Consider the following 14,314-nt stretch of genomic DNA (forward strand, 5'->3'; position numbering starts at 1 on the left):
GAGCTTGGGATTTTACTGGGAGGGAGAGGCTCCGGTGAGGCTGCGTCCGAAATCCCACTTTACTGGTGTTCTGTGATTTTTAGTTAAAAGCATAATCTCTAGCGGGGGAGTGAAAGAATTCTCTCAGCAGATTTAATGCAACAAAGCTGAGGATTTGCTATTAATAAGCAGTGACACATTTTTTTAAAAAAAATATATGGAGAGTCAGCAAATAGATGGGAGGGACTGTCATGCAGAAAGTTCCATGGCTATAGGATTGAGCATTAATGCATACCTGGATGTGTGGCGGGAACGCCAGGAAGCCCAATGCACTCATTCTATGCCTTCCCCCGCCCCCCCTGCCATGAGTAAGTTTGAATGAGCCTGCTGGAAGGGCAGTTTACACCAGTGAGGCTGGAATACTAAGATGTGTTGTTTGGTTTGTAAATTCTTTGTGATTTGGGAACCGCCTTGAATTTGACGTGAACCAGCTGATAAAAGCTGCTGCAGGCAGGTTTACGCTAGGCCTCAAGTTCCCCCAGGTGCTGCTTCTCTCTTCTGCACAAACGTGCCTGGGGCAGTGGAGTCAATCAAAAACTGACTTGCACCATTGAAGGCTGAAGTCCATGTTGTTAGGTATGTGAGTTCACCGTAGGCTCACTGCTCTGTACCCCGCGGTTCCCTGCCGCTGCTTAACAGGGCATGGGGGGGGGGTGAGGGAAATAAGTGATTTGGCATTGGCCCAACACTTGATATCGCTTCCAGTGCAAAACCAGAAATGATGTCAGCGCTACACTTTAGGATTCCCCCAAAATTGTATGGTTTAATGAACTGCTTATCCTGAATTCTCCCACCAGGATGCCAGGTCGGCCTGGCAACACTAATTCCCAGTAGGGTTGCCAATCCCCAGGTGGGGGCAGGGGGTCCCCCGGTTTGGAGGCCCTCCCCCCGCTTCAGGGTCATCAGAAAGCGGGGGGAGGGGAGGGAAATGTCTGCTGGGAACTCTATTATTCCCTAGGGAGATTTATTCCCAAAGAAAATAAAGGAGAATTGATCCGCGGGTATCTGGGGCTCTGAGGGGGCTGTTTTTTGAGGTAGAGGCACCAAATTTTCAGTACTTCATCTAGTGCCTCTCCCCTCTAAGTTTCAAAACGATTGGACCAGGAGGTCCAATTCTGTGAGCCCCAAAAGAAGGTGCCTGTAGCCTTCATTATTTCCTATGGAAGGAAGGCATTGAAAAGGTGTGCCCTCCCTTTAAATGTGATGGCCGGAACTCCCTTTGGAGTTCAACTATGCTTGTCACAGCCTTGATCTTGGCTCCACCCCAATGTCTCCTGGCTCCACCCCCAAAGTCCCCAGATATTTCTTGAATTGGACTTGGCAACCCTAATTCCCAGCCATATTGTAATTAAGAGATCCCAGTGTGAACTCCATTTAAAAGTGCCACAGAGGGATTGTGAGGAGCAGGCATGAAGCAGAAAGCAGGAGCACCACCCTTTATCATAGTCCCAGTCGAACTTGGGGCCCCATGGCGATGTTAAATGATTCCAGTATGGCCGAGAGGCCCTGTGGCAGCTCATGTACTTTGTTAAATGGGAGTTGGCCCGTAGACTGACTCTTCAAACGGTAGCATTTGTGAAAACCAGACCAGTAGATCCTTGGATTTCTTTCCCTCACGCATCACACTGAGGCTGAAGACTTCTTACATAAGAACATAAGAGGAGCCCTGTTGGATCAGGCCAATGGCCCATCCAGTCCAACACTCTGTGTCACACAGTGGCAAAAATTTTTTATACATACACACACACTGTGGCTAATACCCACTGATGGACCTCTGCTCCATATTTTTATCTAAACCTCTCTTGAAGGTGGCTATGCTTGTGGCCGCCACCACCTCCTGTGGCAGTGAATTCCACATGTTAATTACCCTTTGGGTGAAGAAGTCCTTCCTTTTATCCGTTTTAACCTGTCTGCTCAGCAATTTCATCGAATGCCCACGAGTTGTTGTATTGTGAGAAAGGGAGAAAAGTACTTCTTTCTCTACTTTCTCCATCCCATGCATTATCTTGTAAACCTCTATCATGTCACCCCGCAGTCGACGTTTCTCCAAGCTAAAGAGTTCTTGTTTTAAAACTTAGCTGAAGTTGTTGTGAATGATGTTGGAATGGAGTAGAGTTGCCATGTCTGTATTGGGAAATACCTAGAGACTTGGGGATGTAGCCGAGAGACGGCAAGGTTTAGGGAGAGGAGAGGAAACTGAACAGAAGCCAAGGGGGCTGGGGAGAGCAAACCTGCTACTTCTAGTTAGTTTCACTCCCCTCCGCACTTCCTGGGGGTGAAACAAGAAGCTGCAGGGCGGCTTCCTTTTCTTTCCCCTCAGCTTGACGTACTCCTAGAAGAGCAATTTACTGGGGGCACCTGCTTTGGAGGGCTGTAGTACAGGCCCCCGAAATCCAATTTGCACCAAACTCAGAGAGCAGGGAGGATAAGTGTTTCCTGCAAATTTAGTGTCTCTAGCCCACTCGGGGGCCTTTCTACACCTTCCCAAACCCAATAAATGAATGAACCACAAATTGTTCAGGAAATTGGAAAAAACAAAAATGAACCACCAAATTGGGCAACCCAATGAACCACGAAATGAATCGAACCACCATTTTCACATTCCATGCCCATTCCTAGGCAAGACCTTTTTTAATTACAGCACTATATAATCAGCTACCCTCAGAGATCCAAGGCCATGTACAAATAATCAAAACGTTGTTTTCCTTGAGCTTGCTTTTAAAGTGCCGGTGACGATGGTCTTACTGTATTGTTTTGAAGGCAAGAATGGACTAAAGTTTCAGAACTGTGACACTATACCCAACTTCTGCAGACATCAGTTTCTGAGGTACACTCAGGCCTTGAATTCAGCAGAAGCTCACAGGAGCGCAGCTCCTGAACCTTTCTGACGGTTTCCCTTCCTCTTCCCCACCTTGTCCATTGAATAGTCGGTGCAGCTGCATAACAATCCCTGGATGAGCTCCATCACCTATTTTTCCACAAAACAACCCCTGGGTACACTTGAACAGAAAATGTTGCCTGAATATGCGACTTGAACTAAATTTAAGTTCTTTTAAGAAGTTAAGGAAATGCTCTTGAAAATTCTACAAGAGTTCACAGTGTTATAATATTGCATTCAAACAATCCAACAAACTATTATTCATTTGGCACATCAACAAACTTCAGTCCTCAACTCATACGGCCCCTCCCCTTGCTTACCATGCCAACACTGTGGGTAGTTTTAAAACAGATAGTTTGTCATGGTGTTGGTCACAAAGTCACTCCAGTGGATGTTGAGGATGGTGCGAAGGCAGCGTTGATGAAAGCGCTCGAGGAATCGCAGGTGATGATGGTATAAAACCCACGATTCGGAGCCGTAGATGAGGGTTGTCATCACAATCGCTTTGTAAACATTGATCTTTGTGCCTTTTTTCAATCAGACTTTTCCCTGCAGCCACTGTGGCCGGATCTGCCTGTCCGGCATTGGTCTTGTCAGCCACCAGCGAGCCTGCAGCAGACGTGGACTATTGCACCCTTTTTAAATCTTCGTTCACGAAGCCAAGCCGAGAGAGAGAGAGAGAGAGAGAGAGTTTGTCATGGTCAAACTGGGTGCTTTAAAAACGCTCCAGATTCCTCCTTACTTTCAAACTGGAATTAAAATATCATGCAGGATCCTAGTTTTTAGGCAAGGACAAGCTGTTTGTTCAGATACTTCCTCCATTAAAGGGTTGCCAGCCTCCAGGTGCGACCTGGAGAACTCCTGGAATTACAACTGATCTCCAGATCTGTCTGAGATCAGTTCCCCTGGAGAAAATGGCTGCTTTGGAAGGTGGTGTCTGTGGCGTTGTATCTGGCTGAGGCCCCTTCCCAAATTCTGCCCTCCTCAGACTCCACCCCAAAATCTCCAGGAATTTCTCAACCTTGAGCCTGCGACCCTGTGCCTCTTTTGGAGGTGAGAGGGGCTATGGGCTAGCAAACAATACAGGTGTGTGTTCTTAAAACAGGAAGAAGGAATGATTTTTAACAGGAATAATTTAACACCTTGTTTTATTGATTGGGAAGAGGGGGGGGTAGAGGCTGGCACGAATGAAACAAGGGCATGTGTTTTCTGGTGCCTCAAACTCCTGGGCAGCTGCCATGTTAAGCATAAAATGGGCAAATGTAATCCAACATTTATTAACATGTAAATGCTGGAATAAGCACCACAGCTTTATCTGGGCTGCAGCATGTGTGGACTCCTGACAGTGCCAACATTTGCAGTTCAACATGGTACAGGAAGGAAATGAGTTTGGCTTGAGCTTATCCTGCATGCATGGGACATTCTTTAAGCTTCTTTTGGCACACGAGTCCAGTATTCTTCAGACTGTAAGTGGTACTATTTCAACAGAATTGCCTGTTTCTTTCTTTATTAAAATATTTATATTCTGCCTTTCTTCTTGATTCAAAGCAGCTTGTTGTTCAGTTGTATAGTCGAGTCTGACTCTTTGCGACCCCACGGACAAAGTCACGCCAGGCCCTCCTGTCTTCCACCATCCTCCGAAGTCTGCTCAAATTCGTGTTTGTTGCATCAGTAACGCTGTCCAGCCATCTCATCTTTTGCCGTCCCCTTCTTCTTTGGCCTTCTGTCTTTCCCAGCATCAGGCTCTTCTCCAGTGAGTGCTCCCTTCTCATTTGGTGGCCAAAGTATTTGAGCTTCAGCTTCAGCATCTGACTTTCCAGGGAACAGTCTGGGTTGATTTCCCTTAGGACTGACTGATTGGATCTTCTTGCAGTCCAAGGGACTCTCAAGATCCTTCTCCAGCACCACATCTCAAAAGCATCTATTCTTCTGCACTCGGCCTTCCTTATGGTCAGCCCCATGCACCTCACAGGGTGTCTGTTGTGGGGGGAGAAGATATGGGAGATTGTAAGCCACTCTGAGTCTCTGATTCAGAGAGAAGGGCGGGATATAAATCTGCAGTTCTTCTTTTTTTAGATGGATTGACTTAATAAAGGAAGCCGTAGTCCTCAGTCTGCAAGGCCTGAGCCGTGTTGTTAATGAAAGAATGTTTTGGAGGTTGTTAATTCTGCTGGTCAGCCAACAGGTTCCCTGTCTCCCTCCCTATAGCTTAGCCACAGTAATTAGGATTGCCAGGTTCCCTCGGCTGTTCAGCTGGGGGATTTGGGAGGCATTCCAGTGGTAGGTGGGGATGTCCTCAGTGCAGTGATGTTACCCAGAAGTGGTGTCATCATGTTGGGGAAGTTCTACAGGGTAGATGATCTGTTTTTTTCAGCAAAGTCTATGGTTAAATTGGACTTTAATTATACAGTTTACCCCCCAAAAAACAGAGCATCTGCTGGTCAGCCAACAGGTTCCCTGTCTCCCTCCCTATAGCTTAGCCACAGTAATTAGGATTGCCAGGTTCCCTCGGCTGTTCAGCTGGGGGATTTGGGAGGCATTCCAGTGGTAGGTGGGGATGTCCTCAGTGCAGTGATGTTACCCAGAAGTGGTGTCATCATGTTGGGGAAGTTCTACAGGGTAGATGATCTGTTTTTTTCAGCAAAGTCTATGGTTAAATTGGACTTTAATTATACAGTTTACCCCCCAAAAAACAGAGCATCCCCGGTACTACATCCCTGAAGTGATGTCATACTTCTGGTTGACGTCATTAGGTTTGGGATGTTAAGCGGCAATGCCCCTGTTTAGGGGAGACGTTTCCCTCATTGGCCAGCTGGTCCAAAGTAGACCTGAGGCCCTGAAACCAAGGCATCTCCCACTGGGACCTGGGGGCTGGTAACAGCGATCTGTGCAATAGCCACCTCCAGACTACTGGAACTCGTTCTATGCAGGACTGCCCTTTTTGATTGACCCCAAAACGTCAGCTGTTGCAGAATTCAGCAGCATGTGTCCTTACTGAGACACCTTTAAGAGCTCACATACAACCAGCGCTCCGCCAGCTGCGTGGCTTCCACTTGAGTACCACATCAAATTCAAAGTTATGGTATTAACCTTTAAAGCTCTCTGAAGTCTGGGACCAACATTCTTGCAGAACCATCTCTCCCACTATGTCCCTTGGGTTGCTTTGCACTACTTATCAGATCTGCTGGTAATCCCTGGTCCAAAAGACACGCACTTAGCCTTGACCAGTGACAGCCTATTCGGCTTTGTCTCTGATGTTGTGGAATGCTCTCCCAAGTGAGATTGGAGCCCTGTGGGATCTGCTACAGTTCTACAGGGCCTGTAAAATGGAGATGTTCCACTTGGCCTTTGGTTGAGGTGGTGGGCGTCCAGTTCCATTGGCCTCCCTTGCTCCACCCTGCTTGCACCATCTTATTTTGTGCTATCGGTGGTGGTTCTGCCCACTTCTCAGCATTTGGTTCATCTTTGGCACATATACAGTAGTAATTCTGGGAGCACTTACTATATATGCCTGATGAACATCTTCTGAGTTGTACTAAATTGTTGTATAAGTTTAACGCTGTGGAATTGTATTTTAACTGTTGTAATTGTTATGTTTTATCTGTTGTTAGGAGGTCTATGACGCGGAATGGTAAGCTGCAGTACTGCGGTCCTAAGCTCTGCTCATGACCTGAGTTCAAACCTGGCGGAGGCTGGGTTCAGGAAGCCGGCTCAAGGTTGACTCAGCCTTACATACTTCTGAGATCGTAAAATGAATACCCAGCTTGCTGGGGGGAAAGTGTAGATGACTGGGGAACCACCGCGTAAAAAGTCTGCCAAGAAAACGTCATGATGTGACATCACCCCATGTGTCAGTAGTGACTTGGTGCTTTCACAGGGGACTGCCTTAACCTTTACCTTTATATGTTGTAACCCACCCTGAGTCCTGCAGGGGAAGGAGGGGATAGAAATCCAATAAATAAATAAATAGGGTCACCATAAGTTGAAGGCAGCTTAACAGCATTAACGCACACACACACACATTTACTTCCTCTCCAAAGGGGACCAAAAGTAGCTCACATTGTGCTTCTTTCCTCCATTTTAACCTTACAACAATCCTGCGAGGTAGGTTAGACTGTGTGTGACTGGCCCAAAGTCATCCAGTGTGTTTGAAGTAAGAAAAATGTAAGCCCTTTGCATCTAAATGAAGAGTGACGTGGCCTTTGGAAAGTAGCTGTGAATCCCGATAATTGTTTTCATTTATTGTCAATAGCATTATCGTATTAACTTCTTGGTTCTTCTCTTCTCCGCTGAAAATGTGAATGCAGGATTTACATTTGATGCCTTGGATATTCTCTCTCTCTCTTCCACAGGAGAATGCAAAGATCTGGAGTCCTGTGAGAAATGCATTGAGGGAGAAGCATCCCTGAACATCACCGACTGTGTGTGGATGTTCTGCAGAGAATCCAAAGAGAAGCAAGGTGAGCAAGAGAGACTTTCAGTTCACGCAAAATGAGCACATTTTCATCAGTTCCTTGGGTTCCCTTTTCTCATTGCAAACACAGTCTCTTGGTCCTTGCAGAATGTTGAAAGGAGTCTTGTGATATCTTCAGAGACTAACAAAATTTATTCCAGTGTAAACGTCTGTGAGTCAAGAGTCGGATTAATATCCTTGGAGAAGAAGCAGTGCAAGGTATGTAAAGCACGCAAGTCCTCCGTGTTCCTTCAGGATGGTCCCTGGGAGGTTGGGAAACCCCACAGATGTCCCAAGACAACACTCATCAACAATGGCACTTTCCCTCATTTCTGTGGCGCACCAAAAAACAAACTGGGTAACTCTCTCTGCCTAAAAGGTTGAGGTTACTAGCATACATTAAAAAATTAAACAAAATATATCTTTAATATTTTAGTGCATTTAAATTTTTTTATTAAAAATAAAGTATACTTTAGGCCATAGAGGTCTCACACTGCGCAGTATACATTACATACAATATAGTGCGCTTTGCTGTGCACAGTAGATACAATGCTGTGTACTGTTAATGGCACTAATTGGAACCAATGAACCAATAAAATCAGACGAGACATGTTTTGGCCACAGAGGTCTTCTTCAGTAGTCCCAATTTAATATCACAAGCATACTCTATTAAGGAATTTGTGTGGCAGTTTGCAATGTAAGGTACTCTGGGGCTTAAAAATCAATAATGAATCAAATTACAATATTGATACTTTTTCAAAATTAAATAAATCGCAAATGAAATAAATTTAACGATCAAAATTAAACTTACATTCCAAAATATATACTATAGCACAGAAGTTCTCTGTGGGAAGTATTATATCTGGCACCTGATCTTTATAGCCACACCACAGGGAATGAGAGATGGTATAATCATACTGTAAAAAGAATTTAAACACTATGAATTACTTCTGTGAAAAGCATACTAATGGTAATTTAAAAAAAAGGAAGGAAGAATATTGCCTGATGGTGTTCATACACACCATTTGTGGCTGAAATGTCTGGTCTGATTCTATGGTTTATTGGTTCAAATCATTGCTACTAAGAGTATAACACACTGTATGCAATAAATACTGTGAAGTGTGCTACTAAGAGTGTACTGCAGTGCATGTAATGCGTACTGCACAATGTGTGACCTTTTTATGTATGCTTGTAACCTCAACCTTTTAGGTATCCAGTTCCTGTTCTGGGTTGGGTATTTGCCCCTTCTTTTGTGTTATTTAACTCCCCCTATCATAAGTGACTTGGAGAGTATTTCCAGCTAAATGGACTTGTGTGTCTAGCACTCTGTACCTGCATTGCTGTTTAGAGATCCTGCCTCCCACTTCACTTGTACAAGTTGATGTGAGAATGATCTGTGACAACTTTGCAAGTTTGAATTATTTCACTCTAGGGACAGGGAGCTTCGCTGCTGTTCCTACACTTTAGATCAGGGGTGTCAAACATATGACTCAAGGGCCGGATTAGGCCTTCAGAGGACTTTGAAGGCCCACGAGCACCTCACTGTCATTTGCTTCCTTCTTTCTCTTACTTCCTTCCGCATCACAGCTTGGTGATAGCCTATGAACAGCCTCCAGTGGCAAACCAATGCAAAGCACATTGCAGTAGCCAAGCCTGGATGTGTGAGAAGGCTTGCCGCTTTCAGACCTGGGAATTCGGTGGGAAGTACTTATTGCTACTTTGAACAACAAATAGTTTCTGCACTTTGAGCTCCTGTTAGATTTGAAAATAGCAAAGGCTGTCTTCTTTTCCCTGGCAGAAGCTGTGTGCCGTGTGACATGAAGATTACATTGAACTGGTGTAGTATTTCAGTCTCTGTGTCAGATCAGCTGCTTCTGACTGCATTTGTCACACGGTTGGTTTCTACTGACTTTTAGAAGGAGCTGATATTCTCCAACAAACCAGTGCCTGCCACCAAAGACATTGCTGGAAATTTTTTTTTTGACATTTCTAAGCTGTGGCGGAACAGGCCTGCTTTGACTTGGAGACCCTGCTCTGCGCACCCCAACTTGGAGTTGCCAACTCCTGGAAAAGGTTACTTTTCCCTTCCTCTAGGATGACTCACTGCCACCACCTCCAGGAATTCCATAGTACCAAGTTCCTCGGCTGGTTGTCCTACCAGACCTATTAACGTATGTACAGATGTAACGTAATGGGCCATTGAACTGGCTCTTTGCCATTTCTAGAGAGAGAGAACCCCACACTTTTAAAACTTGGGGGTGGGGGGAGGACTCCCCTCCAGCTATCTCACATACTGAGTCAGGCCAATACTCTCTGCTCTGGCAGGCTGCAGTCTCCCAAATCCAAGCAGAGATGGTCTTAGCTCTGCTAGCCTCCTTTAATAGGAGACTCTGAGGGCTGTACCTGGGACCTTCCACCACTGAGCCATGATCTGTGTCTCGTGTGCACTGTTGGCCACAGCCACCTTCAAGGAGTTTTGCCCCTATGATGTCCCACAGACTTTTTGTGTGTTTTGTGTGACCAATTTCAAGCGCATGAGTAAAACATACTGGTGCATTAAGTCAGTGTGCTGGCTAATGCTTGGGAGTCGTTCCTCGCTCTCACCAGGTAGAGTTATCCCTGGGCTAAGATAGAAAAGGTGTACAACATGTTGGCCCACATAGAATCTGAAAACGAGAACAAATATCTTTCGTTAGGACCAACCGAGTTGATGCAAAACGCTGTGCAGTTTTGAGCTGACTAGAACTTTTCATCAGGCTGGAACAAAATAGGAACAAGGGTAGAAGGGTAGGAAGCAGGCTTTTCAGGTCGTGATGCTGAGGCGCATCTTGAGCTCTGCTTCACTGTTGATCTGCACCTGGTTTGTTGCCATGACTACTGTCCCAGGGGAAAGCTCAGAGCAGGGAAGGAGCAGCTTCTTTCCAGGTGGAGAAACAAACTCCTCTTGTGTGGTGTCCTCCCAGCAGCTGCTGGCTGGCGTGCTTTGTCTGTGTGCAGAGAAAGAGCCGCTGGAATTTGCTGTGAAGTCCTTTTCCCCCATGAAACATTTACCGTTTTCGCACACAGCTTACCTCGCAGTCGCAATCCTGTTCCCTCCGCAGCGTCTGTCGGATTTCCCACCATGTGCGTCGGAGTTACAGGAAGGGCCGCGGCTTTTGCGTAGCAAACGTAAACTGGGTTTTAGTGGTTTACGTTTGCTACGCAAAAGCCGCGGCGCTTCCTGTAACTCCGTCGCAGATGGTGGGAAATCCGACTGGAAGCTGCGGAGGCAACAGGATTGTGACTGCGAGGTGAGCTGTGTGCGAAAACGGTTATTGTGGAGGAAATGACCTGATTCTGGGGCATATGGCTGCCAATTGCCATGATTTTAACAAAACAAAACTCCCCTCCATTTTGCTGCAGTGTGTCTTTCCCACTGTTTGTTGCTATGGGAACTGTATTTTTTGTTTAAAGTGCCTCCTCCAGCATTTATACTTTTTAAATTTGGGGCCGCCAGACTGTAACACAGAAAACCCCCCGTCCTCATATCTTGAAATTCACAAATGAATTGGGAAGGGCAGAAGCATTTTCCTTGTACTTCATGAAGGACATTGTATAGCACACGACAGCCCCACATGTTGACCGAATGGGCAAGGAAGGGAGGCTAGGTGTGAGCATATCGGCCTCATCTCAATCACCTGGGCATCTACAGGGTGACCACCACAAGGAGGAAATGGATGCCTGAATTCTCCCTCCCCTGCTCAGCTTCACTCGTTTGGAACACCACTGATCGTTGGAAGGGAGAATTTGCATGGCCACTTCCTCCATGCAGCTGCCCTGGCAGATGAGGGAAGGAGTTGGGCCATCTCCTGCTCTCCCTTCTGCCCATCCAGTGAATGGGTGAGGTTGTTGTGTGTACCTGGCTCTGGCTATGCTGCAGTGGGGTTGGAGATTGTGCTTGGAGAATTAAGGCTAGGCCTTCGCTATACAATATTCCGTTATCTAAGCCCATGAGAACTGGCAAGATCTACTGCATGCCTGGTTTGCCGGTATCCCTGGCCTTAAGATTGGTTGGACTGCTGTGACATCATGGTATGTTTATGTGCATTTTAACCACATACAATAAAATAATGACGGTGGTCAGAACACAGCCAGCAGTTACGCAAGCAGCAGCAGGTGTAGGAGCCAGGCATGTGCCGAAAAAGGCAAATGGCTGAGAATTTGGAATGCCCTTCGGAAGTGGATGTCCCTAAGGGCAGGAACTATTTTATTTTATTTTAGATTTTCATATCCCACTTATCTCTTCTCTTACGTTTTGGACTTAGCATGCTTTGCTTCCAGGGGAATCCCTGTGCTTAGAACATGCTGAGCAGCTTATCCTCATGGTACACCTTTGGATATTAAGCAGAATGCCTAATTCCAGGGCAAACTGACTGATCTTGCAGGATGTATTGCATTGGGCAGTGAAAAAACACATTAAAATACCTCTGCATTGACCGAATGCCTCCTACAGAAAGCCGCTGATTCGCCTCTAGAAGGAGCAGGGATCTTCCACCTAGCAGGCAAGGTCCAGGCAAGGATTCCCCATTTTCTGTTGCTCCTTCCCGCCACTGGGGGAAACTTCACCCCCAAACAGCTGCATGAATTTGTGTGTCATCCTTGTGCAGATGCCATGCTAATCTTCTCTGGGTCGTTCCAATTTTAGTATACGCACTGCCAAAACAGCCATGTTGCATGGGACATCTCCAACGTGACGACATCATGCCAGAGGTGATGTCATCGTGTTGGAGATGTTGCGTGGCGACACTCTCACTTTTGGGCAAAACACTATGGTTTGAGGAAGATTTAACCGTACAGTTTTGCCCTCAAACTAGAGCATTGCTGCATGACACCCCCAGCATGATGATGTCACTTATGTGTGACATCATCAAGCCCCCTCCAGAAACATCTCCCAAATACCCCTGCTGATTAGAAGGTAGGACCTGGCAACTCTCTTTCCACCATTTCTTCCTGGCATCAGTTAGATCAGAGTGTGTGCACAGAAGACGACTTCCTACTTCCTGTGCATTGAAACATGCACAGACTGGGGTTTCCACATCCCCTGTTGCTTTCTTTTACAGGAACTAGGGCTGGAGGGGTTGGGGACTTCTAATTTATGGTGCATTCTCTCAGAATTAAGATTGTCTCTAAAGGCCTGTTCTAACGGTTCCTGTTTTCAGAAGTTAAGCAGCTACCATCTACACAAGACAGGTTCTTTGCCTTATTGGCAACTCAGTTATATAATTCCTTCTCCAGTGATCCCCACTTACTACTTAATGGTATTAGTTTCTGGTATTATACTTTCTTATTGAAAGCTAAACTGTTTGAATTTGGCTGCAGGAATGGGATTCAATTGTTTTAGGGCTTTTTAATGTTGGGGGGGTGGGATGTTTATTTTTTTTTTCTTTATTGGAAGCCACTCAAAAGGCTTCCACTAAGGAACTGTAGTAGAAATCTTCAGCAAGCCACCTTTTGTGTTCTTGTTTTTAAATCATCATTTGCGGTGGCTGTTTTTCTTTCTGTTGATGTGTACCCCCTGAAAAGCTTTCAGCAGGGATTCCCCTCACCCCCATATTAATACATTTTCTTCCTCTTCTCCACTTTTAGGTAGTGGGAGCTGCGTAGGGAAGGGCGAGCCTGCCAAGGAAAAGTGCTCCTTTTACAACATCACTTCCATGTGTGAAGGTAACAGTTGCTGCTTTGGAAGCTCTTGTCTGTGCTGGCAGATGAGTCAATTCAGTGTAGAGCCTGTGTAGTATAGAGGTTACAGTGTTGGAATATGATGTAGGAGACCAAGGTTTTCATTTCCATCACATCTGTCATGGAAGTTTGGCGTGGAGTCTTGGGCTGTGACTGTACCCTGTTTACTCATGCACAGTGGCTGTACTCTCAACCCTAGCCTGCCTCACAGAGTAGCTGTGAGGATTAAATGGGGAAGAGAACCACATTCATTGCCCTGATAGAAATGTCCCTGTCGTTTAACGATCAAAGGAATGCTGCCTCTGCTATATCTTCTTGGGTTTTTAAAATCCGTTTACTTCCTTTATATACCCCACCTTTTCACAACAACCTTTGTGGTAGGTTACACTGAGTGCGTGTGACTGGCCCGAGGTCATCCACCCAGCCTCCATGTCAGAGTGAGGATTCGCACCGGCACACCTTTTCAATTCCTTCCTCCCATAGGAAATAATGAAGGCTCATAGAATTGGACCCCCTGGTCCAATCCTTTTGAAACTTGGGGGGTATTTTGGGGAGAGGCACTAGATGCTATACTGAAAATTTGGTGCCTCTACACCAAAAAACAGCCCCCCCCCCAGAGCCCCAGATACCCGCAGATCAATTCTCTGTGATTTTCTATGGGAATAAATCTCCATAGGGAATAATAGAGTTCCCAGCAGATATTTCCCTCCCCTCCCCCCGCTTTCTGACGACCCTGAAGCGGGGGGAGGGCCTCCAAACCGGGGGATCCCCTGCCCCCACCTGGGGATTGGCAACCCTACCTGGTTGCCATCATAGTGTGGGTGCAGCCAAGCATAATTTGCTTTGGCCAAGTGGCACTGTTCATTTTCCGTTTCCGACAGACGGTTTGCTCCCTGTGCAGCTGGAGGAAAGGGTTCCTGTATTCAGAAATGTCAGGCATTCTGTATGTGGTTTAAGGGTCCACTGCTATGATGTGTCTGCCTGGGATGGATCTGGCACTTGGCTTATATTATGATGGGGCCGGCCCTCATGGTGGCCATATTGTGATGCCACCCACTAGCCACCCGAATGCAGGTACTTTGGATCGTGCAATTGTTTTCCTTGTTAATATCTGGGATATGAATTGTCCATCAATGCATGAGTAAAACCCCAGAGCAGAATCATAAGAAGTAAATTAAGTCCAAGTCTCTCTCAACCTGCAGTAGGAACAATGAGATAATGTCTGG

At 46.1% G+C, this 14,314-nt stretch overlaps 1 protein-coding gene and 1 pseudogene across 2 annotated transcripts in view; one reads left to right on the forward strand and one right to left on the reverse strand.

Annotated features, from left to right (window-relative positions):
• CD164L2 (CD164 molecule like 2) overlaps positions 1 to 14,314 on the forward strand; it is a 60,291-nt gene that overhangs the window by 21,017 nt on the left and 24,960 nt on the right. For both annotated transcript variants that reach the window (XM_060257995.1, XM_060257996.1), the window contains exons 2-3: positions 7,270 to 7,377; positions 12,996 to 13,073. In XM_060257995.1, the coding sequence (XP_060113978.1) occupies positions 7,270 to 7,377; positions 12,996 to 13,073 (186 nt within the window). The remainder of the gene's footprint in view (positions 1 to 7,269; positions 7,378 to 12,995; positions 13,074 to 14,314) is intronic.
• On the reverse strand, positions 11,980 to 12,075 carry LOC132586560 (U6 spliceosomal RNA; annotated as a pseudogene).

Source organism: Heteronotia binoei, chromosome 17, assembly GCF_032191835.1.
Source record: "Heteronotia binoei isolate CCM8104 ecotype False Entrance Well chromosome 17, APGP_CSIRO_Hbin_v1, whole genome shotgun sequence".
Classification (NCBI taxonomy): Eukaryota; Metazoa; Chordata; class Lepidosauria; order Squamata; family Gekkonidae; genus Heteronotia; species Heteronotia binoei.